The following is a 26,603-nucleotide window of genomic DNA, read 5'->3' as shown; positions in this document are numbered from 1 at the left end:
GGAACATTCGTCAGTAAGCGCGGCGGTAGAGCGCAAATGACGTGTGATTTTTCAAATCTGAAACCAGCGCATTTGATTTGAAATGTGTCACAATATCCTGCGATATCTGCACTGTCTGCAGTTAGGCCCCTGGGTCGGCTTTAATAACAACTAACAATTATGGATTTTTTTTAAAAAAATTTTTACCATGCCTTCATCGTTTATTTTTTAGCAACTTTACAAAAGCCTTTATATATTGTTTTACTCTATGTTAAGTGTGTGCCACTTCTAACAATCGGCAATTGTATAAACTGTGATAATAACTTGATATCTGCCACTGTTGTCATAAAAAATTAAGGAACTTAACAAAACTACACATAATATTCTAACAGTTTCTTACACTGTTTTCATCAGGGATGAATCAGGAACTGCTTCATATTCATGATTATGGGCGGAGCTCTATGACATCACTGCATGTGTGTGAAGACTTCAGTGAAAGTGAAACTGAACAGATGAACCTGAAGCTTCTTCACAACAACATTCAGAAACTCTGAAATCAACGATCAGATCCGATATTCACTCACAGGTAAGCGATGGGAATGTAAGTTCACTAGTTTAATGTCATGATGCAATATAAGAATGTTTGTGTCACATATCAGAAACAGGAAGTGTGTGAACTGCAGACAGAATAAACGAAGTTCAGTGAAAATCATACCCAGATAGCAAAAAATATCGGCACGGCTTCTTTTTGCCGCCGGCCCTAAGCTGTCGGCTATAGGTGCGTCCCGCTGGCGGTGATGAAACGTTTGCCGCCGAATACGTCACTCCCATTTCTTGCGGGCCGCCGGCTTCATTTTCTCTGGCGGTTGCCTCCGCCTAATGGACCGCGGCCGGCTGGCGGCAAGCCGCTTTGATATACAAGGATTTCTACTCTCAAATTCGACCAGCCACGTTGGCTATGTTTGGCTTGTTGGGAAATAGAGTGGAACTGACAGCATTTTAACTAGTTCTCACATTTGAAGCGATTATAAAATCATAATAGCCTAGCCTATATGTGAATTATATCAAATATTAGTTTTTTTTGCTCCAAAGCCATTAGGGTTTATAACAGATTCTTGACTCTTGATTCCATGATAAGGTTAGGTTTAGGAAATTACATTTAAATTTTCACTTGATTATTTGCATGTTGAGTGTGTTTAAACAGTGTTGGTCAATTTGACCCATAATGGATGTAATACTTTTTTTTTTTTTAGCATAATAGGAGGGTTAAGAAAGTTTGAAAGTTCATTTTAGGATATTGAACACTTTTATTTTTGTATTGCCCTTTTTCTATTTCTTTTTGGACTGACTTTAAAATAGACATGACAAAAAATTAGAACTTAGAACTTCATGACATTTTACTTTGTTTTCAAAACCCATATTTTTCTGAAAAACAAAAATATATTATTAATTATTTAGGAAAAATTATACATTCATAAGACAAGAATAACTCAAAAGAAGCCCTCTAATATTACCTTTTATAAAGCTGATTTTTACAATATACTTTGAAACCCTTTCAAACATGAGGTCGCAAAACAAAAAGCTTACAAAAACAGAAACCTGAAAGCTTTTCAATTTCATGTGACTGCCTTAATATTATAAAGTATTTTCTATCTCAGAATTCTTATTTTTATTATTTATTTTATATACATTGTTATATTTGTTGTTATTCTTTGTTCTACATATTCGGAACTGTACCACAATGCTTTATTATTTTTATTTTTCTCTCATTGTACTTTTTGTATTGTACTGTCTATAAATGTACTAATTTAAATAAAAATAAAACCAAACCAAACAGAGAAGTACCTCCACCGGCCGAGAGGGGCAGTATACCTAAAAAAGACGGAAGACAAACCGGAAAAACGTATGAAACAGATTTACCAACAGCGGCCGGCAACTCATCACACGGTTTTAGTATTTGAAGAGAGGAGATCAGAAAATATCCTCGACTACGAGCGTTTAAGTAAGTACATGTTTCCTTTTTGTGTAACACAATATTATGTTCATTTTTGATGTATATACCGGTAGTAGGGGTGGTTAATCTGTCTGATTTCCCGATTCGATTCGATTACGATTATTAACGATTCTTGATTAGTGATTATTGATTTTCCATTTCACAACAGTAAACGAAAATACACTACAAAGTGATTGCGGTATAAAAAAAAAGTCAGCTACTGAATTACTTAACTCTTTTATTGAGTAACAACAACTCAAAGCACTTGTCGTGTAGTGTCGTGTAGTTACACAGAAATGAATACATCACATTGTGTTGTGACTCATCAAGTTGAACTAAACAATAACAAATAAATGAAAGGCTTATTTCCTTTAGGAAGTAGATCAGAACCAACATACTGTAGAAATTGGACAATTTTCTTCTAGAAAGACAACGTGTTCAGGTGGAGGAAGACTGCAGGTTGCAGTCGAAACATGTCAAGGTAAAGAAGAAGTTTTTTCTCCAAACACCTTGTCTTTCTAGAAGAAAATTGTCCAATTTAATCATTAAGAAGACAAAATGAACATTTTTGAACAACTTACTGTAGCTTCAGCTTATATACTGTACTGTAGAATACAGTGACAAAATGTCAATAGTGATGGATGCGGTGCGCGCGTGAGGGGGGCGGGAGCGCGTGGAACGCTCGAGCTCCTCTCGTTCGTTTCCTGACGTGAGAAAGACAAAAGGGGAAAAAACGACAGAAGAAAAACGGGTTCGTGTCGGAGGAGTGTCGAGGCCCGTTCGGTTCCGTGAGCGGGAGCCGCGGGTCGGTGCAGCGGAGCGGCGGTGTGTTTCCAGCATCAGTCCGGCTGTGTGTGTGTGTGTGTGTGTGTGAGATCCGCTCATCGCGTCCTCAGGATCGCCTTAATTCCCGCGAATGTGCGCGTCGATGTGTGTCGCGCTCGCTCATCTGAAGCGCTCATAAATCTGCGGATTGAAGGCGTTTATTCGGTGTTTGTGCGCGAATCTGAGCCGTGCTAACGCGCTAATGCTAATGTGCCTGAGCTCCAGAGGAGGCGAGGCGGGAGGATTTCTAGAGTGTTCCCTCAGAATCATCTCAGCATTAACGACAGATTTACATTCATCTAATGAACACACACACACACACGGTGGTAGTGTCAGGTTTAGATAAATAAAAAAATCGATTTTTGAAAATTTAATGATCGATTCATGCTCGTCCATAACATACTCGCGATTAATCGATAATTGATTTTTTTCACCACCCCTAACCGGTAGGTTGTTTTAATTTGTTTGTGCCGACACGCACGCTGCTAGTCTAGAGCACAATACACAGTGCTAACACGTGCTGTTTCGCCTTTTTTACACACTGAGTTCAAGCATGTTCTACATGTTAAAATGTATCTAGCTACTGTAGGTAAATTAGCCAAAGCTTTACATCTAGAAAGACTTAAGTTTAACTTTTGGTGTTTTTTAACAAAACAGAATGATGTATATAGGTTATTTAAATTATTTTGTTAGTCCGAACAAGCATGCTGCTAGGTCAGTTTTAGCAAGTGTTAGCTAACATGTGCTGTGTTGCTACTGTTCTTCTAGCATTTAAGGTGATTTATGAGTTATTTCTCTGAACTGCTGTACTTTTTATGTTTGAGGACAATGCAGTTTACTTGAATCACTACACTGAATGAATACATTTTACTGTTCCACATTTGGCTGACCAGTTTCCCCCCCCCACAGCATAGCTACTGTATATTCTGTATATAACGTTAACAATGTGGTTTTGTTCACATTTTCTTGCAGATACCTTGACCAGAGCACAATCGGTTATCTTCATCCAAGAGACCTACTGTTGGACAATCGTTTCGGCTTTCAAGGTAAATAAATTGTTAGTCACAATGTCTAGTTACTGGGCTATAAGGAGAAGAATATTGAAAGGAGTTGAGATGGACAAACAGGAAATTGCAGCTGTTGGAAACTTAAACAGTATGGAAAATTGTGCCTTTAGTTATTTAGTTATTTATATATATATATATATATATTTTTTTAATGTAGATTTCCAGAATGAGAACCAAGCCCTGAGGGAAAGCAATGCACGAGCAGGTGAGAACATGCACTCTTTCTTAAATTTTACTTCTTTGACTGTGATGTAGGTCCAAAATTACCAAATGCCTTTCATTTTGTAGCTTCGGATGGCAGCGGCTCACTTCAAGAGCAGGTGAAGCAAGTGAAACAATGTTGACGACGTTTGCTCGTACTGGGCAATCAGGTACAACTTGCAAACAACACCTGTGGTTGTTGGTTTAATTCCCACTGGGGCCACCTGTACATGTAGTAGACCTAGTTGTAAATGTCATAGTTTAGTAGTTGAGGGACCAGGACTGACTGCTTTATTCTTTTATTCGGTGAACCCCTGTAGGTGCAGATACTAATGCTGCGACGTCTTGGAGAGTTTGGCGATGTTGTGCGTAGCATGGACAACAAAATGGACACTATGCGGCAACATTTCAGTGCCAATGTGTCTTTTGGAGAGTTCTCCCTGCCAGGGGGTCTGTTACTCCCCCTAGACAACCCATTTGGCGTTGCTTGACAACAGTTTGAGGCAGGATAAAGAGCTCCAGTAAGTGTGCTGATTTTGTTTATAATGCTGTAGGGTAATCTAAAAAGTAAAATTTAAGATTGTACACTGCATATTCTACAGTCTGAATCCACAGCCTGTCACATTTTTATATTTATGTATGAGAAGCTTCAGAGATATGTAATTTGTAACACTTTTTTGTATTTTCAGCTTCGGTTTTTGGCAATCAAATGTGGGAGGGACCTAAAAACAACCGTGTGGCGAATGCTTCAGAGTATCTTCTCTAATCACCTTTCCATTAATACAACCTGGACTGGTGTAGGGGATAAAGCATGTTTTAGAGACATGTTCCTGAAGACCATTGTTCAAAGTAATATATATATATAAATATATAAATTTGATATATATTTAAGTAGATGTGTGTGGCCTTATGCCATTCAAATGGAATGACAGATCTGTATTTTCTACAGGAGCCATCCGGAAGATCCCGGCAACCCAGGATGCCACTGATGAGGCGGTCCAGGTTAACGTTATGCGTTACCTGAAAGGAACATCTGATCGTGAAGGCGGAAAAAGATGCCGCACAGCTGAGAGGGACCCACAGCCGACCTCTTACACCTAGGCTGACTACTGACACCTGGAACCCTTTCTTTATCCTGCAGTCAGTAACATCAAGACCCCTAAAGAAGCCAGAAGTTTCAGGCTACACTCACCCAATCCACACTGTTCACTGTGGAAATTACTTTTTTTTTTTATTCCCTGTGACCCTGCCTTGAAGGCAGCTCCTTGGATGGATATGGGATGGCGAGGTTGTTTGTCCTTTATATAGGCGCACAAGAAATCACTGAAGATAAGCCAATTTGCGCTGCCTCATTCTGGAGGTCGGGGTTAGGGTTAGGCCTAACCCTAACCCTAACCCATAGTCAGGCTTGTTATAATGGTCTGTTCTACTACTGTTCTATTCTTCTCCAGAGCTTTACTCTAAATTATTACCATTTATCCTATTGTTAGAAATGGCTTGTTAAATGTGATGTTATACCTCGATTTATTTGGTATCCTGCACATTCTTTGGTACCAAATATCCTCATTATTTGATATAATGTTTAATGGTACACTCTTAAAAAAAAAGGCTCGTAATCATAGGGGAACCTTTTTTAGTGCTATATAGCACCAATTTTGGTGCTTCAGTGGTTCTTCAGCGGTTCTTCAGAGGTGCTATATAGCACCTTAGTCAAAGAACCGGTGAAGAACCTCTGAAGAACCGCTGAAGAACCAAAATTGGTGCTATATAGCACTAAAAAAGGTTCCCCTATGATTACGAGCCAAGAACCATTTTTGGTGCAATATAGAACCTTTTTTTTTTTAGTGTTTAATTCTTTTCATCCCAGAGCTGACCTCTTTGTTATTAACAGATATTGTAAGTGTTATAATTTGCTTGTAAGGCTGTTTTTTTTTTTTTTTAAACCAAATTTAATTTAAACATGCAGGTTCTTTAGTAAAAATGTTTTTTTTTTTAATTATTTATAGGCCTATTTAAGCTTATTTATTGTCTGTTATTTGTATTTCATTTATATTATCTTGTATCATTGACAGTTACTGTACTTTGAAATGTGGAATAAAAATGCCAAATGGGAATTTATCTGGTTTGTTCAATTATTATCCATCATAAACTGCATGTTACAAATATATGAATAATAAATAAATAAATGTATATTATTTATTACACAATAAGCGGAGGCAGATCGCTCGAAAAAAGCGTTTGCCTCCGCCGGGCCGCCTTCTGGTATAAAGGCGGCGGAACGGCGGTTTGCCTGCGGGCCGGCGGCGGAACGAAGGCGGTAGGAAGCCGGCTGCCGCCGGCGGTGCGCCGTCAAACGTGTTTGCGATTACGCAATTCTGACGCTTCTACAGCCGCCGGATCACCGCCGGTGGTCCGCCGACTCATTGCTATCTGGGTAACTCCATTAAACAGAAATGACACTTGGTGTTTATTTAGTTATTGTGTTGTCTTCTATAAAAGATCTTATGATGGTATTAAAATGTTTCAGTTTTGTGGCTCTCAGAGACGCATATTTAGTTTCTGTTTATTTTCTTCAGTTTGTTCTTCTCAATAGTATCAGCTGCAGTGCCACAGATTCATCAGAAATGACAGACCAGCGTCTCAGACCAGAAGTTAAAGTGTTAGTTCACCCAAAAAGACCTTCATTCATCTTCAGAACACAAATGAAGATATTTATGATGAAATCTGAGACTCTCTGACCCTCCGTAGGCAGCAATTTAATGACCACTTTCAAGGTCCAGAAAGACATTGTTAAAATAATCCATGTGACTACAGTGGTTCAACCTTAATTTCATGTTTTTCTTCTAACTGATACAAAAAAATGAGTAAAAATCTGCATACTAGTCTTTTTACTACTTTGTGTGTATGAAGGGAAAATATTAGAGGTCGACCGATAGTGGATTCTACCGATACCGATAACTGGGTTGGACCGCACTTGCCGATAACCGATTAATCGACTGATAGTTTTTAAAATGGATACTGGATAAAAAAACATAAGTAAAACAGTGCTGAACTTTATAACAAGAAAAAAAAAACAGTACTGATCCATGAAAATATGCTAAATGAATAACAAATAAATATGAATATTAAAATAAGAAGTTCTAACAGAAATTCTTCAGAAAATAATTTAAACATTAAATATTACAGGTCAAATTTGTTTCTTTACCTATAACCTAGAAACATGCATGCACATATCATAGGTAACACTATGCAAGTCCCTATGCAACAAGGATGTGTTAGCTTACATGAACTATATGCCTTATGCATTTTTACAGCATTTAATAAGAGCAATATTGTACCTTGATCATTCATGTTAGTTCATAGTGCATTAACCAAGGTTACCAGATAAAATAAACATTCAAACTCAATTTAATGTTGAAATTAACATACTAACAATGAACAATAATTCCATAGCATTTATTAACCGTAGTTAATGTTACAAATGGAATCTTATTGTGGTGTTACAATTTCATATAAATCCAAACAGTCAGCTTTTTTAGAATGCAAGTATCTAATAAAAAACGAATGTGCTTCTGCTTTGTTTATGTTTCTGTCGGCAGCATGACGATACAGTTTGCTTTCTCACATCACTAGTTTTATATATGCAACATTTGCGTCGGACTTGCGTGTGTTTTTATCACATTGTTTTAACTGCTTGAGGTACTGCTTATTTTTTAGCGTCCTCTCAGCCTCGTCGACAAACATACACACTGCTGTTCTTTACCTGTTAATGCAGCATCTAGTCAAGAAATGAATTACTTTATAATGATTTGGCAACAAGTACTGCAGTGTTCAGTATTCATACCGTTTCGCTGTCGTGTTTTAAACCCGCATCTGACATGTCAGCGCTCTCCGTGCAGCGTGTGCTTTCCTTGCAGCGAGCAGCCTCACGTGTGAATGAAAACACAAGGCGTCAGTGAGTTTTTTTTTTTGCCTCTAGAGGCCGCTCTCGCGCTATACAATGGCAGCAGGCCCTTCTCTCATAGTGTGTAATAACAGCGCACCCTTCTCAGCCGCTCCAGCAACGGACGCATCACGGAAAAACTATCGGTGTGGATTTTTGCCGATAACCGATTGTTCCACCAATAAACTATCGGTGCCGATTAATCGGCAAAACCGATGAATCGGTCGACCTCTAGAAAATATTATACCATATAAGACCTAATATTGATTTCTCAATAACAGAATCAAGAATAGATTCAACCCAAACAGACTGTGTAGCTGTCATAAACAATAAAAAAATAAAATAAAGTTATATTCCCCCTAAAATATGTTTTAGACTCCAATCGTTGTTTGATAAATAAATCATAACGGGACAAACTACTCAAGAGATTTTTCCTCTAGGTGGCGCTTCATGTTAACATTCATCATAGGAGATGCTTCCTCAGGTTCAACATTGAAACCTTCGATGTATAAAGCATTTTAATAGCTGGCCAACATATTTTGCTCTGTCTTGTTATATTCTCGCCCTTTTCTGATTTCTGCATGAAATTATTTTTAAATTTCCAGCACTGGAATGCATTTTTATCCCTCACCATAGTGGCAACTCTCAGACAGATTGTAGCCTAAAGCTTTCAGGGGCAATGTGGATTGATGTGATTGGCAGACGTGGTGCAATCAAAAGCATCAGAATAGCATTGCTTTACTAAACAGCCTTTAAATGACAGGAGACCTCGCGCACATCAAAAACAGGCAAAGCAACAAACTAATATTATTAAACATATCCTAGCTTTTTACAGAAAATATTCAGATATATCCTTTTTTAATCATTAACATTTTCATAAGTAGCTGAAATTTAATTACACATTTTTTCAGTTACATTTGTTTTGGAATTAAATTACATAACTGCGTTACATGTCACTAGTTACTCCCCAGCACTGAGTATTTAACATGCAAAATCCATAGCCTAATTTATTCAGTGCATATAATTATCAAAATTGCTCTCTTTAGCCGTGTAGATAATATATTGTCATTACTTATCTTTTCAGCCATGGCGTCCTCCAGTGGTCCAGCACTAAATGAGGAGCTCCTGTGCTCCATCTGTCTGGAAGTGTTCACTGATCCAGTCACCACTCCATGTGGACACAACTTCTGCAGAACCTGCCTGAGCAAGTGCTGGACGGACACACATCCCTGCTTCTGTCCACTCTGTAAAGACACATTCAGCAAAAGACCTGATCTCAAGATTAATACAACACTCAGAGAGGTTGCGCAACACTTTAAGGAGAAGCTCAATCTAGGAGAACCTGAGGTGTTCTGTGACTTCTGTGATGAAAGAAAGCAGAAAGCTGTGAAGACCTGCCTGATGTGTCAAAGCTCTTACTGTGAGACTCATCTGGAGCCTCATCTCAGAGTCCCACGTCTGAAGAAACACAAACTCATCAATGCTGTGGAAAATCTGGAGGATTATATTTGCCAGAAACACGAGAGACCTCTGGAGCTGTTCTGCAGAGATGATCAGACGTGTGTGTGTCTGTTCTGCACTGAAGGAGAACACAGGACTCACAACACTGTTCCTATAGAGGAGGAGAGTCGAGAGAAGAAGGTAAAGAGATACAGACAAAACACTTTAACACCCCATGAAATGCAGTTCCCTATCAGTCAGTCACATTCAATGTTACGTCGGACTGAACTGACATATAGGGATCTTGCCTGAGGGCTCAATCACCTTTGAGTGGCAACAGAACAAGCCAACAAGTCAGATTTGCATCGCAAGCCACTCCCCGCTTCCGGGCATATAAGGAAGCATGCAAACTCACACATTAAGCTTTTGCTTCAGAGCAGAGCGGACATTGTTTCACTCTGCTCTTCGATCATCATTCAGTGAGTCTACTAAACAAGAGGGAAGCTGTTCCTGTGTTGGTGTGATGTCACATTCCAGCGGAGATCACGGTTGCTGAGTGCTTGCACGGTTAAGTGCAGTGGCTGTACCGCTGGGCGCTTTAACATCTAAAGAGCAATTTATGTAAAAGGGATGTGGTCATTTCCTGGCCTCGTCTGACAGCCCAAGCATGCTGAGGTAACATTCGTTCATGAGTCATGCACTCACTGATATACCTTGAAAAAGGTGGATTCCCCTCTTCTATTCCCCGATCTGGTCTTTCTACGCAGCAGAGAGCCCCTTCGGTTAATACACAGGGTGATCTGCGGATTACAGTGGGAGCTCTCCCACTCATGTTTCACATCACAGGCTGTGGCGCTTCCTGCTGCGGTTGCTCGTCCTTCCCATGGGGACCCAGCATCTCATTCGGGGCTCCCGCAGAGAACCCGGTGTTGATCAACTGAAGATTCAACTGCTCTGTCCCCTTCGGGGAGAGTAGCAATGTTGTTTGATTCCAACCTGGAACTGACTGGCATGATTTCCCGGGCCGGCTGGATGATTGGTGTCTCTGGGCGGCGCACGGTGAACAGCAGCTTCCCAATCCAGTCCCTTTCTTCCCGGAAGTGCACGAGGAAGTCACAATGTCGTGGAAGGCACCTTTTTCTGCCAGAAACCGTTCCGCTGCCTCCTCCGCTCGCACTACCCTCGATGGCGGGGTGGCCAAAGGATACGTGGAGATCCCTCAAGTGGAGCGGGCAGTTGTGGTGCAGTTATGCCCGCAAAAGGCTTCTACCTGGCAGGGTCGTCTGTGTCTCCCATCCAAGGCCTGTAAGTTCTCGGCTACATTCTCAGCCAAGGCTTACAGCACCGCTGTACAGCCCACCTCTGCCCTGCATGCTATAGCCCTCCTGCAGGTATATGAGGTCAAACCAAAAAAAGAGCTGCACAAGGGTAGAGCTGGTGCAGGGTTGATACAGGAGCTTTAGACAGCGATGGACCTCGCCCTCAGGGCAATGAAAGTCACAGCGGTTTCATAGGCAGTCGATGTCCACGCTAGTGGTCCAAGAATGCCAGCTTAGTCGATTTAATCCTCAGCCATGTCAGTTGCATTGCTGTGTCCTATTCACACCTTGTGTTTGTACGTGGACCTCACGCAGAACTTCAGAACAGCTCTTTGTCTGCAATGGAGGCCAGTAGAAGAAAAAGGCTGTCTCCAAATCGAGGTTGGCCCACTTGAAAGTGGATGCCATTGCTTGGCTTACTAATCCCAAGGCGAGCCGTGCCCCCTTGGAGTGAGAGCTCACTCTGCTCAGAGTGTTGCTTCCTCCTGGGCATTGGCGCATGGCACCTCTCTGGCAGGCATATGTAGAGCTGAGTGCTGGGCAACACCTAACACATTCACGAGATTCTACAATCTCAGAGTGGGGCCAGTTTCTTCCTGTGTGTTGGTACAAACAGGTAATATGCTGGGTAGGCTGGCTCGGTCTCTCTTGCTGCGCCATTCCCCTCTGAGGACGGGATACGAGTGCCTATTCTGCTCCTCAGGTGAGTTCCCCAATTGTTAAACCCTGGTGGAGTTCCTCCAGCATCCTCGCCAGTCAGATGCTGATGCCAGGTCTAGTACTTCTGTGTATGCCAGGTTGGTCGGCCCCTGTACTAGACTAGATGCCTACATGTTGTGATTACTTTCCTAGGTTATCCTCTGCCAACTCTGTAACAGTATTGACTCCACCCCTGAACAAAGCGGGTTCTACCATAGAGATCTTTCATATGTAGCACTGGCCAAATCGACAGTCTATATGTTTAACTCCACATATTATCTCCCTACGGGCAGGATGTGGTTTCCGTAGCATTCCTTTCTGGTTGGAATAGGCACGCTTTCCCAGTGTTATCAAGTAGTCTCACTGTATAGGGTCAGAAGGAACACAAGTGATCGACATTCTCTGTGCAAAGCCATGTCCTTTCTTCCGCCCCAACAGGTGCAGGGGGAATAGGCGGCTTACTCTGGGCAGTTGTTGTAACACTTTCCAAAGGGATCCCAATACATCAGTTCAGACCATCATAACATTAAACTTGAATGACTGATAGGGAACTCTAGGTTACTAATGTAACGTTGCGTCCCATCACCACAACTCCTGTATCTCCGCTGAAACGGCAGGGAGTCCGTCTCGACTCCTCAGCAGAAAACTTAATGTGAGAGTTTGCCTTATACAGTATACCCAGAAGCGGGGAAGGGCTTGTGATGCAAATCTAACTTGCCAATGTACATTGGCTTATTCTGTTACCACTGAAAGTTGAGATCCCATTATGTCAGTTCAGTCCGATGTAACGTCTCCATTCCCTCCTTCAGGGAATAGGGGTTACATTAGTAACCTAAATGTTTTCTTTCCTGTGTCTTGACATTGACATGTAAGACTGTCAGAAGATGGAAAGATATATTCAGTGATAAATGCGTCTGTGTTTTTCTCTGTATGTAGAATCAGCTGGTTCAGACACAGACAGACATTTATCAGACGATCCAGGACAGAATGAAAAAGATTCAAGAGATCAAACACTCAGTAGAGATGAGAAAGGTTTGTGCTTCGATCAACCCAAGTTCATATCCGGACTTATGGTCACTTCCGATTTCACTTTCTGTTCACTCTCCAACTATCCTATCAAAAAATACATCTACAAAAAATGTTATGCGTCATAATATTTCAATCTAATTAATAAAGGTGTTGAATAAATTGAGAGTTCTACCATATTTTAGTAATCTTGGTTTATTGCACTTGAGTTGTATGCAGTTCTATTGGAGTGCTTTGACAGCTCGTCCTCAAGAGCAGCATGAACATTTGTTTTGTGTTACACTGAAAATCACACATTTTAACTCTTTCCCCGCCATTGACGGAAATGTACGGCTTTCTGCTATTCTACATCATCTGAAAGAGCTGAGAACTGAATCTCCTGATCAAAACACAGGTGAAGAAGAACCAGAAACAAGTGATTGCATATGTAAGCATATGCATATGTAAAATAATGCAATCAACATAAAAGGTCCTGTTCTTCGTGATCCCATTTTTCAAACTTTAGTTAGTGTGTAATGTTGCTGTTAGAGCATAAATAATGCCTGTAAAATTATAAAGCTCAAAGTTCAATGCCAAGCGAGATATTTTATTTAACAGAAGTTCCCTTTCAAAGCCTACAGTGAACGGCCGGTTTGTTCTACATCCCTGTACTTCCTGCTTTAATGACGTCAGTAGAACAGTTTGTTGACTAACCTCCGCCCACAAGAATACGCGGAAAAGGGGGCGTGGTCTTGTTGCTCCCTCGTGGAGAAGAGGAAGTGTTGCGTTCGGTTGCGTTTGTAGAGTGAGTTTGTCGCCATGTTGTTGAGACGCTGTTATTTTCATCCCGGAGTCAAATCACCTTTCTTTGGCCAGGGACGCTGTAGTTTGAGTGTATGCATCTCCCCGTTATGGTAAGAGGCGTGACCTTTCCGGGTAACGTGCGCTAAGCTGCTGTCCAATCACAACACGGGAACCGCTGGCCCAATCAGAACTCGTTACGTATTTCTGAAGGAGGGACTTCATAGAACAGGGAAATCTTTCAAGACGTTTTGAGGACAGTGAAAACAGCGGTATACAGATAAGTAAATTGTGTGAAAAATACTGTGTTTTTATACACGCGAAACATGAACACGTGCTATATTGCACACTGTAAACACAATCAAAGCTTCAAAAAAACAGGAAAAACGGGACCTTTAAACAGAAATCAAAACTGCTCATGTTACCCTAATGAAATGTCGACCCAGGACGAGCTATAGGACTATAAAGCTTTGGGGGTGTTGATGAGCTCAATCGAGTCTATGTTTTGACCATCTTTCTGAATCTGATCCAAAAATGCATTTTTGCTCAAAATAATGTTTTTTTTATTAAACTTACCCAGTTGATAAAAAAGAATACATTAAGATAGAATTAAACTCTATTCTGGGGGGCATGGAAATTTTGTGAAAATTATCAAAAATGCTGGCAGTGATTGGCAACTTTTTAAAAAATTGCTGGTGGGGAAAGAGTTGAGTAAGAGGCGAAGAGTAAGAGTTTAATTGATGATGAGAGAAGTTTCATTTTGTGGTGAAGTATTCCTTTAAATAATATGTGAATACATAATCGATTAACAAATGGAACATCGTTTAACTGTTGTCATTCATCAGAGAAACACAGAGAAAGAGAAATCCTCCATTGTTGAGCTCTTCACTGATCTGATCCGCTCCATTGAGAGATGTCAGTCTGAGCAGCTGAAGATGATGGAGGAACAGCAGAAAGCAGCAGAGAAACAGGCTGAAGATCTCATTAAAGAGCTGGAGCAGGAAATCACTGAGCTGAAGAGGAGAAACACTGAGCTGGAGCAGCTCTCACACACTGACGATCATCTCAAACTCCTACAGGTCAGTCAACATCTGTCTCATCAGCCATCATGTACAATATTACAGGACAAACCAGAGGTGGGGGACTTGAGTCACATGATCATATTCTGTTTTTGCTCTATTTCTCCAATGACAATAGTCCCAAACAAGCCACAGCAAAAGAGGTGCACCGAAATTTTTGAACTGTTTATCAGAAAATTAAGAGCTTGGGGTCTCAGATTCCTTGGGTCATGCCAAAAGCGTCAATACTGACTGTTTTTAACACTTTGACATATCGAATTTGGTAGGATTCATTGTCAGCATGTCCTGAAGGAAACTGAGAAGTTTGAACACAGAGCCACCTAGTGTCCCAGAGATATAAGGTTTTTCATAAAAAGGTTATTTCAGCTTTACAGTTTCTGTAAGAATGAAAATCAACAAAGACTTTTTGCTTTCCTGTTCAAACCCACTCTTTCTTTCCACCATTTGTAATTCCTAAAGTCACAAGAGGTGCTGATACTGATCAAGGCTTGACGGTCACAGCTTTGGCTGTAAGACATTGTAAAACAAAGGCTCTGACCATTTTATCATGCTTTAGAAATCATACAGAACAGAAAGAAGCAGCAATAACTAGGGCTGGATAAAAAATATTGATTTCTCAATTTTAATCGATTCTTACTTTTATAAAACAATATCGATTTTTAAATCCAAAGAATCGATTACTCATCCTGTTTTCAGTTAATGAATGAAATAATCATTGTAGCACGCCTCCAATCCAATAAATTGCAACAATCTTTGTGCTTTATTACTATTGATGTGAAACAAAGTCTCAGATTTCAAATTGCGTCTATTTTTTTTTAACGAAATTCAAAAATATAAATACAGTTTTGGCGCTGTGGCGTGAGATCGCTCTGCCGCTCAGCTCAAGAGGAAACGCAGAGCAAACTTGAACAGATCTTCTCTTCCGCCTTAATACCAGTAACAGCGCAAAATATTTATAATAAACATGAATGAGCTTCTGAAAGTGTGTTAAAAGATACAGGACAACTTACCGAAATCGTATCATGTGTAACAAAGGGCGACCACTTTCCTGACAAAAATAACTTATTTTATTTATACAAAATTAATTATAACAAAATGAATTTAATCAACACAGAAAAAAACAACAAATAACAAAAAGTTAAATTCCCCCTTCAAAGATGTCAATGACCAACCAACCTTCCATAAACCCCAACACAATCCCAGCTTAAATCACACATAATTCGAAATAAAGAGAAAAACGAATTACATAAGTGTTCCCAAAAATCATATTACACCAAAGGAAAACCACTCAAAAGAAACTATAAATCAAACCAGGAAAACGTACACTCCACGGCAACCATAAATCTCATGCAAATGAATTAATGTGGTTTCAAAGCATCCATACGGTAGTATGGGTAAAAAGGTTGGCTGGCAATACGAGGCTGGGAAATGGCATACAAACAAAAACAAATAAAAGACAACAGAAAAAAAGAGCACCTCACTAGCCAGTCCAGTTCAGTACAAACATAATTTCTCACTGCGCTGGAGGCAAACAGCGCGCACATACGGGGACTGGCCAGCTGAGGAAAATAAAACAAAAACAAACCCTGGAGGAACAGCGATCAACTAAGCCTAATAAACAAACAAAAACACAAATTACTATACACCAAAAAAATACACACAATACATAGTTTTACTTTTTAATCCTAAAAAGAATAAAAACATTTGCAGACACTATATAAAAAACTTCTACAGTTACCGGCCACACGGCCACCAACTCACGATCACATGAAAACGGGCGTGACTAACGGCATGCAGACCCACGCTCTCTGCATCTGCAGTGCACTAAAACATGATACCTCATTTTAGTAAACAAGGCTTTATGGATATGCATCCCATCGATTCACTCATCCTACCTGCTCACAAGACCATGTCCGCGGACACTCAGCCACAGCAGTACTGCCGGACAGCACAATGTTTGCATCTACGTTAAAAACACCTCATTTAATTTAACAATATTTAATAAGTGACAAAACAAATCGAGGTTCACTTCAGCCTACCTGCTCACCCAGACCGCATCCGCGCAAAACCCGGAAGTGCTGCCAGACCACACGCGTCCACACAACAAATCGGACCCCGTCTCTAGATCTCCCTTCAGGTGCCTACTTAAAAACCCTCTCCCTACCTGGCCACGCCCATTAATTACATCAGTAACCAACTCACCGGCTACACATGTCACATAGAATCGCTCAATCAGTTTTTCAACGGCCATCTCGTCCATACTTTGAGCTTCAAAACTGCTCATCAGAATCCTATGGGTGACGTCACGGACACCTACGTCCATATTGTTTTACAGTCTATGGTTTCAACCACAGAAAGATGCAAATAAAACGGCTTGTAAACAATGTCATGTAACATCACATTTACCTCAGAAAAACCATATCCAGTGTCCATAAACTCGTTAGTCAGCTAGAAAAATTAACTCTAGAGATTATATGCACCACATTACATTGGATATTCATTGTCATTTTTTAATGTTCTTCAATATTTAATGCATGTATGTACGAATAAATCTGGCAAGTTGTTTTTATGACAGCCACTATTTAAATATTTACATTTCAAAAAACGAATTGGAGTAGAATTATGATTATGTAATTGTTAAGATAATATTATAACTTAAGTTAATTTTTACCTTCAATATTAGTAGGCTAATGTACTCAAGGTCAATCAGCTGACTCCCATAGTTTACAACATTAGTTCAGAAATTTGTTTTCTTTGAGAAAATGTTCCATGTTTTGTGCCTGATACATTTCCAAAATAATCGATATTGAATTGAATCGAAACAAATCTAAAATCGAATCGAAAGCTTGTGAATCTAAATCGAATTGAATTGTGAAATTTGTGTCAACACCCAGCCCTAGTAATAAAATCACAATAGGTAAATGAGTTAAGGCAAGATGTTTATGCGCTGGTCAATTTACAGATTTTGGGCTTTTTATAACGTGTTGTTTCACACTAGTGGAAAGAAAACATCCAAAATACACGTTTATGTGTTTATTTTAGTGAACTTATCTATTAGTTTCTGTAGATTGAAATTGCAATACATATCTTTAAAGGCCATGACAGTTTCTCTTAAGCAGTGATTTTATGTAATACTTTTATATTGTCATTTTCATTTTATTTATTTGTTTTCATTTTTATACGTCTTTTTTAATGTCTATAATTTTTACTCATTTTTATTTCAGTTATTCAGTTATTTTAGTACATCAAGTTACACAAAATAAAAATGAAAAATGTTGTTGAGAGTATTTTCTGATTTAAAAAAAGAGAAATCCAGAATCCCCTCAGTAAAAACCTTTAACTCTAATGTCAACAAAGTCAAACAAGAACTTTGAATCTGACTTTATCCAACGTTCAGATGTCAGTTCTGAATATTTAATCTAATCAGTGCATATTTAATTGGACAATGCCTCATTTATTTAAATATTTCAGAAATTAGATATTTTATCCTCTCTCTCTCTCTCTCTCTCTCTCTCTCTCTCTCTCTCTCTCTCTCTCTCTCTCTCTCTCTCTCTCTCTCTCTCTCTCTCTCTCTCGTAGATGAGCTCATCTCTGTACAGTCGTCCACACAGCAAGAACTGGACTGAGATCAGGATTGACTCTGATGTGAATCTGAAGTCTCTGATTATAGCTCTGACTGAACTGAAGAAAACTCTAGATGGGACTCTACATGAAAAACTCCGTCAAACTGGTATGTGCATATCATACAGTGTATATATATATTTTGCTATTAACTATCTAGGAAAAAAACAATTTCAAGGAAAATTATGGATTAAATAACATTTTAGCATCAGTGACCTGTGAATTATTTTTTCTCTGTCTGCAAAAGATCACACTGTTCATAAATATAACTGCAACATAACTTCAACCTGCCATGTTAGCATTAGACTGGTGTGATAAAATCACTTACTAAACCCAGTGTATGTAAAGTTTAAATTTAACTCACGTTATAATCAGTTAAAACACTATTACTGTAACTTACTTTAGAGACATGTAAGCAACATGATGTAACTATCCGTGTACAAACACTAACACATCAGCAGAACTCACTACACACCACTGATGCTGCCAATAGAGAGAAACGTCTAAGGTTACGTATGTAACCTCTGTTCCCTGAGAACAGGAAACTCTCGCTGCGTCTAGCTGACGCTATGGGGAGCGCCCTCGGCGTGACTGGTGTCTGAAGCTACTATCGAATCACGGCAAAGTCTTTGACCGACGTCAGCCCATGACGTCATCAACGTGCGACCCGGAAGTATAAAAGGGCGCCGTGCCAACACATACACATCTTCTCGTCTGAAGGGACTGTATGGCAGATAGGCCCTGAAGCATGGCAACGCGACGCAGCGCTCGTTCCCTGTTCTCAGGGAACAGAGGTTACATAGTAACCTTAGACGTTCCCTTTCGAAAGGGAACTCTCGCTGCATCTAGCTGACGCTATGGGGAACGATATACCAACGCCGCCATGCTGAGGGGAGTGTCTGCCCATTGGCAGTGACAACTGTCAACTCAAGTAATTCATAGAAAAACCTGAGCGATTCCCCCTCAGGTCCTGGGCTGACAGTGACAGCACTCCCTACGGTCATAGCCCAAGCTATACAACTAAACGGAACCCTAACGCACTGCGTGGAGTTCCATCTAGACAGCTCGAAGGCCCGGGACCACTACTTCCAATGAAGGGGTCCCTTCAAGGGAATGTGGCTAGGGGACCCGAAGGAACCCCAGCCAGTCACTACTCGGGAAAAAGTTCTCCCGAGTGCCACCAGGGAGGCCTGACCTGGTGCCCTAAGTGTTATTCACACTTCGGTTTAGCCAACCCTGTCTGTTCAAAACAGAGCCTCTGGATGGTGCCCAAAGGGCGTCCAAGCTAAGGGACTGAAACACAGGCAGTCTTACTTAGCCCGGAACTCAGAGACGGGTTATCCAAGTCCAAGAGAGCAATACTCAGCGTAGTGCTTTTCAACCCTTGCTCTACCAAGGATCTACCAGGTGCTTGTGTTTCAAAGCAGTAGGGAGGCCGAAAGGGCCTAATGACTGATCTAACAGGGAGGCCTCATGAGAGGCCTACGACCGTCTGACCAGGCTCAGGCGGCTGAGCACTCATAGACGACCCTCATTGAGGGGAGCAGCTGAGCCTGCCTGGCGAGTAACCTCCAGCTGTAGGCCCAACTACCACAAGTTCTCACAGAGAACTGGTAATCAAAGTGCCTAGCTCAGGAACTTCAACTTCAAGGAGGCCCTGTGGGCCTACTACTTGATAGCGGGTATTCCAGGGAGGCCTATAGAGGCCTACTACCTAACCGCAAGCCATGCTGGAAACCCAAGCATCCAGGCTCGGGACTCCGTCCTCAGGGAGGCCTTAGTGAGGCCTACTACCTGACAGCAATACCGCCTGCTGAGGTTACCCTTGTTTTCTCAAGGAGGCCTAATGGAGGCCTACTACTTGACAGTCAAGCTACGCAGGCTAGTCGGGCATCCTGTTTAAGGAGCCCGTCCTCAAGGGAGGCCTATTAGGGCCTACTACCTGATAACCAGCCTTTAGGGAGGCCTGGAGAGGCCTACTACCTGTTTGCAATACGTGCTAACTGTTTCAAATGACTGGGTCCCAGGAACACCTTAGGGAGGCCTGATGGGGCCTACTACCTTGTTCGAGTGACCACAATCTGGGAGCTCACCCTCCGGGAGGCCTATTGAGGCCTACTACCCGACAGTCAAGCTATGCAGGCTTTTCGAGCATCCTGATTAAGGAACTCGCCCTCAAGGGAGGCCTATTAAGGCCTACTACCTGATAACCAGCCTTTAGGGAGGCCTGGAGAGGCCTGCAACCTGTTTGCAATGCGTGCTAACTGTATCAGATGACTGGATCCCAGGAACACCTTAGGGAGGCCTGATGGGGCCTACTACCTTGTTCGAGTTACCACAATCTGGGAGCTCACCCTCCGGGAGGCCTATTGAGGCCTAATACCCGACAGTCAAGCTACGCAGGCTTTTCGAGCATCCTGATTAAGGAACTCGCCCTCAAGGGAGGCCTATTAAGGCCTACTACCTGATAAGCAGCCTTTAGGGAGGCCTGGAGAGGCCTGCTACCTGTTTGCAATGCGTGCTAACTGTTTCAGATGACTGGATCCCAGGAACACCTTAGGGAGGCCTGATGGGGCCTACTACCTTGTTCGAGTCAGGGAGGCCTATTAAGGCCTAGAATTAACAGCAGGCTTTCAGGGAGGCCTGATGAGGCCTACAACCTGCCTCTGAGAGTGACCACAAACTGGGAACTCACCCTCAGGAAAGCCTAGTAAGGTCTTAGAGTAAGCAGGCTTTCAGGGAGGCCTGATGAGGCCTACAACCTGCCTCTGGTAGTGATCACAACCTGAGAGCTCACCCTCAGGGAGGCCTAGCAAGGCCTTACAACTAACAGCGGGCCTTCGGGGAGGCCTGATGAGGCCTACAACCTGATAGCCTCCAGGCTAGCTGTCCTGATGCGCACATTGGTACATACCTCCAGTGAGGCCTGGTTTGAGGCCTTCCAACTGATAATGCGCCTTGTTCAAGAGACCTACTGAGGCCTACAATTGACAGCCGACCTTCAGGAGAGCGTAATTACCCCTTTTTAACCTGATAGCCAGCTAGGCTAGTAGTACCTTGATGCTTAAGCATTGTCACCTGCCTTACTAGAGGCCTGATAAGGCCTACCACTGTCACCGTTTAATCTTGAAAACGGTGCAATCCTTCCTGCTAACTGGGACAGACATATTTGCAAAATGTGGGTTGTAGTAACATTAGACCCTACGGCTCGTTTTCATGGAGGCCTGCTGAGGCCTAACACATGATAGCTACCCATTACTATGGGGACCCGTTCCAGGGAGGCTTGTAAAAGCCTACAAGCTGTACGAGTTTCGCAAAAACGAGAAATAACTGCCAGACAAACAAACTGACTGCTATTTAAACCAACGACTCTCAATGAGAGGAGGCCTCCGATCTAAGTGGTGTACAACCAAAGGTGACGGTGCCTCAGCAACGCGCCTCCTTCATCCACATACCAACTGACGCCGTAGCGCTCAGCTGTAACAGAGACAAACTAATCCAACCTGCAGTGGCTTAGGGAACCGAAGACAATAGTAACCCTAAGCGGTAGACAAACACTACATTCTATCAGAAAAGTGTGCTACCGCCTAGTAATCCGCAAACATTTCAAAGAAAAGAGCGGTGGCCTAAACACTACCCTCAATATGAGAGGAGGCCCATCTTCTGATAACCATAAGCGGTGGCCTATCTGATGCCATCTTGACCAACCAGGGAAAGCCAACACACGCTCACATACACAGCCCAGAGAATGGTGCTGTGTTAAAGCCTAACTAAGCAGGGGAAGACAGTACTCTCTGATGAATACCCAACTCTATATAGGAACCTGGGGTCTGTAAGAAATACATATTTTTAGTATAACACACAAAAATGACCACTCTCACCTGCGGCATGCTGAGCGAAGACTCATTGTGTGGTTCTCACCACCATGTTCTACCGCCCTTGAATGCCTGAAAGGGGCGTTCTCACTGAGCAAGTCCGGGCGGGCCATCAGAACATAGTTCTACTCACCATAGGCCCGCCTCAGGCCTGATGTAAGAAGCGCCTGGGTAAAAGTCATAAAAAGACATTAAAAAGGAAAAAGGAGAGGGCTATGATGTAATCGCCCTCAAGGGAAGTGATCCATCCCCAACGCCTTCGTTGAGAACGTTTGTCCTGGATCACCTCCCTTAGATCCTTTTTCCCGTGGGAATCCCGTCTCCTCTGTACCCTGCTCCTCCAGGGGGGGGGGGGGTGCGAGAGGAGACGCTAGCACTCTGGTCCTGCCGTGAAGGACCAGGTCCCGCCTGCCTGGGTGGGGGCGCGGATCTCAGCGGTATGCATGTCTTAAATCCCGCTAAGCGTGCCTTCGCCTCCCTGAACTTTCCAACCACCGCCTCCACGGAGGTGCCGAAAAGTTCAGTAGGCGAAACCGGCGAATCGAAGAGAAAACTTTTCCTTTTCTCTCTCCCCGATATCAGCCAGGCCCAACCACAGATGCCTCTCCGTAACCACCATAGCCGCCATAGAGCGGCCGATAGCAGCAGCAGTCTGCTTGGTGGCCCGGAGAGACAGATCTGTGGTGCGGCGCAGCTCAGCAACCGCCTCAGGGGACAGCCCGGCCCCCAGGTCGAGATCCTCCAGCAGGTCCGCCTGGTACGCCTGAAACACCGCCATGGTGTGAAAAGCAGCACCAGCCTGACCCGCTGCCGTGTATGCCCCTGCCATTAAAGCACAACGTGATTTAGAAAGGCAGAGTTTGAGCTCTTCAGTGTTGATGCCCACGAAATGCGAGAAAAGTTCGCAAACTTTCCTCGCCAGTCGGTAGCCCCAACACATATCCATATCCCCCTATCCCCTCGACATCAGCGAAGTTAAAACGCTGATGTCGATGAACATTGGGTAGAATATGGATTCTTCCATGCCCTCTCGATCTCTGTAAGAAGATCAAGAAGGAATGGAAAGCTCATCTGAGCTGATGGTTTATGGCCAAGGAGAAATCGATCGTGCAATTTATCACGAGCGATCTCTCCTCTAACGCGCCAACATGGCAGCAGCAGCCTGCCCGCAGCACGTTCCATAACATTCATCAGCTCAGCATACACGGTCAAGGTGGCTGAGAGGATTCATACCACTCTCACCAGCCATCCCTAAGAGCACTTGCTGTTTAGTCTCGTTAGCTGCCAGATCGTCGCGACGATCGGCGAGCCGCATCTGAGAACCCATGATGCATGCCAACGCTCAGCCTCAGCTTGAGCGGGACAGCATCATCCAGTCCCAGATGCCAAACTTTCTTCCCTCAGGAAAAAAGCCAGACTAGAGTGGAGCGATCTCAGATTGAAAACCGCTCACACTCACCCACAAACAACTTCAAATGAACTTGACTGTGCATGCTCTTGATCCCAGGCAGTAAATACACACTCGTGTGTATTAATAATTGAATTTGTTTTACCTTAACTCGTATAGCAGTTCAAACAGACAGTCCCTGAAGACGAGAAAGATGTGTTTGTGTTGGCACGGCGCCCTTTTATACTTCCGGGTCGCACGTTGATGACGTCATGGGCTGACGTCGGTCAAAGACTTTGCCGTGATTCGATAGTAGCTTCAGACACCAGTCACGCCGAGGGCGTTCCCCATAGCGTCAGCTAGACGCAGCGAGAGTTCCCTTTCGAAAGGGAACTCACTGTTAACCTGAAATTATTCCTATTAATAATTCATCATTATATTGTCATCTGTGTTCACAGGGTTGACGTGGGCTCAGACGTTTGCAGGTACAGTGTGACTGACACAATACACTCACAATACTTCTGTTAACAATCTGTATTATATACAGGGTTGCACATAACTGGTACAAATAAACGATGCTCAGCAGAAAACGTGAAGGAAAGCGCTTTTGCACATGTTTACTTAAGGATTTGGATATCTAATTTTGATAATAATAACAATTTACATTCAATATCTATCTAAATATTAACATGTTATTGTATTGTTGTTATATAAGCTATGCTATGAAGTAACTAGTAACTACGAGTAGTTTTTTTATTGGATACTTTTTTACTCTTACTCAAGTAACTATTCAGATTAGTACTTTAACTTGAGTACAGTGTTTGGATACTCACCTCTGTCTGCGCATCTCTGTGTGAATGAATGGCAGACATGCGGTTTCATTTACCACACACGCACGCACGCACGCACGCACAATTTTCCTTCCATGTTTTAATTTGAACAGTAAAGCTCATTGTGCAGAACAGATTGTTTAATTTCACATGATTAAAACATCAATTAAAAGACAAATCTTCATTTGATTACAAGAAAATACATAAAGAATTTGTGGATAAAAAACATTTCATTGAAATTTATGTTTTTATGAATTAGACATGCTTTTTGATTATTACAATTTAATTAAACCATCCAGAAATATTAAAACAGAAAAACATAATTTGGTCAAAATGAGGCAGAATTTGAAAAAAAAAAAAAAAAAAACATATTTCATAGGGCCCTACATTTATATTAAATTGTTAGTTTCAATATTTAAATTAATTAGACATGCTTTTTGAGTACTAACATTTAATTTGACCCTTAAAATTAAACTTAAAAAAAATAAACGGAATCCAGAAAAAATAAACCGGAATATCATCTGCCATGTTGAAGAGAAAAGAAGACGGTGAGGAGAGCAGTCAGGAGGAAAGTGATGATGTCAGCGTGTAGGATAAGTGTGAGCACCAATCAGCTTCTCCCCTTGAGAACCAGACCAAACGAGTTATGTGCACCCCTGAATATATACTGTACATCTGAACATGATTCTGAAGTTGATTGATAATGTCTGATCTCTCTCAGTGGATGTGACTCTGGATCCTGATACAGCGAATCCATATCTCATCCTGTCTGAGGATGGAAAACAAGTCAGTCTAGGAGACATTAGGCGGAACGTCCCAGAAAACCCAAAGAGATTTGATCCCGTTGTTTGTGTTCTGGCAAAGCAGGGATTCAGTTCAGGGAGATTTTACTATGAGGTGCAGGTGAAGGGAAAGACTGAGTGGGATTTTGGAGTGGCCAGAGAATCCATTAACAGGAAGGGGAAGATCACACTGAGACCTGATAATGGATTCTGGGCTCTGACTTTGAGGAAAGAGAATCAATATTTAGCTTGTGATGATCCATCTGTCTCTTTATCTCTGAGAGTGAAACCTGAGAAGGTGGGTGTGTTTGTGGATTATGAGGAGGGTCTGGTCTCTTTTTATGATGTGGAGTCCAGATCTCATCTCTACTCTTTCACTGGTCAGACTTTCACTGAGAAACTCTATCCATATTTTAGCCCATGCTTTAATGATGAAGGTGAAAACTCAAACCCACTGATCATCTCACCTTTACTGGATTAGAATATGTGAATGAATACCAAAAGGAAATTTGCACAAACCGGAATCAAGTAGATTTTAACTACAATTATAAAGAAATGAATATGTGATGGACAAAATGTGTACAAGTGCAAAAATAAACTGTATATTCAGGCCCTTAAAATAATCAGTCACTGATAAAACATCAAATATAATGAAACATTTGTGAGTTATATGTTTTGTGGAAAAAATTAATATTTCATCACTACATTTGAACGGTCAATTTGTTACAAGTCTATATTTTCTAATCAACACAAAGATTTGTTTGCTTTTCTCTTTCATTTATACTTTGCTGTAACTTTTCAAATCTACAATGAAATTCTACATAATATGCTACATTTCCAAACTTTCCAGAGTGTTTCTATTGTTATTTTATAAGGAAATCTCTGAAGTCATTTTCTCTTTCTTTTCTCTCCAGCTGTTAATATTGAATGTCTTGTGAAATGTTGAGGTTTTTGGTTTATATTGTAATAAGTGCAGCATCTGAATAAAGACAAGTGTTGAATTCTAGAACTGATATTGATTATAATCTAAACAGATAATTATTATATAAACACATTAGAGAATGAAAGTTCATGAACATCTGCTCACATAAACATTACAACAGACAGACAGGATAAGAATAAAACAGAATCTTTATTGTTGAATAATTGTTTTTTATCCAACAATAAAGATTGTGAATGAAAACACTAATATTATTATTCAGTGTAGATGACTCTTCAATCTAGTGCATATTGTTCAGGAGAAGCGAGAGCATTAGAAACTTCACAATGACAGTGTTTTTGACTTTGGTTTGAGCTCAATATCAGTGAATGCGTGCACCTGAGTGAGCTGACGGCAGTCCATCGATGCCAGGAGCTTCTGAGAGCCGGAGACGGTGGGAACAAACTTCTCCATCAGTGTAACCGTCGCAAGCTTCTCCACATCACTGACACACAGAAAGACAATATCAACTCTCTGGAAGATGTTCACTCTTTAAATATCATATTTAATGCAGTACAATCTGTGTTTCTGAACCAATCTAAAGTGCATGAACACGTCACAGCTGAAATTAAACTGCTGTTAAACACTGAAAGTCTTACCCATACGGGATCTTCCTGACGCTCTGCATTCCCAATCCCTCTATACGGAACAAAACGTTCCTCAACACTTGTGACAGCGGGTTCAGGAACGGGATCTTGACTGTCAACTCTTTCCCCAGCACAGCGTCCTCTAGAGGCTGAAACAGCACAAACACAATCAATGATGGAGAGTTTCTTTA

General features: G+C 41.6%; 1 protein-coding gene across 2 annotated transcripts; it reads left to right on the top strand.

Moving 5' to 3' along the window:
- The first annotated feature begins 448 nt into the window (after positions 1 to 448).
- LOC307117648 (E3 ubiquitin-protein ligase TRIM39-like) lies at positions 449 to 25,851 on the top strand. 2 transcript variants are annotated; one of them, XM_079802627.1, is made up of 8 exons: positions 454 to 565; positions 6,642 to 6,724; positions 9,093 to 9,649; positions 12,403 to 12,498; positions 14,118 to 14,351; positions 17,931 to 18,081; positions 23,693 to 23,719; positions 24,786 to 25,851. In XM_079802627.1, exons 3-8 carry the CDS (start codon positions 9,095 to 9,097, stop codon positions 25,325 to 25,327), a joined length of 1,605 nt encoding a protein of 534 aa, XP_079658753.1. In that variant the 5' UTR covers positions 454 to 565; positions 6,642 to 6,724; positions 9,093 to 9,094; the 3' UTR covers positions 25,328 to 25,851. The 2 variants fall into 2 exon arrangements, with proteins under 2 accessions (XP_079658752.1, XP_079658753.1); XM_079802626.1 differs by lacking the exon at positions 6,642 to 6,724 and having other exon boundaries at positions 449 to 565.
- The last annotated feature ends 752 nt before the right edge of the window (positions 25,852 to 26,603 follow it).

The sequence above is a fragment of the Gobio gobio genome (assembly GCF_949357685.1).
Source record: "Gobio gobio genome assembly, chromosome: 21".
In the NCBI taxonomy this organism is placed as follows: Eukaryota; Metazoa; Chordata; class Actinopteri; order Cypriniformes; family Gobionidae; genus Gobio; species Gobio gobio.
Note: the sequence above shows the minus strand (reverse complement) of the source record. Positions and strands in the feature narration are given on the sequence as shown.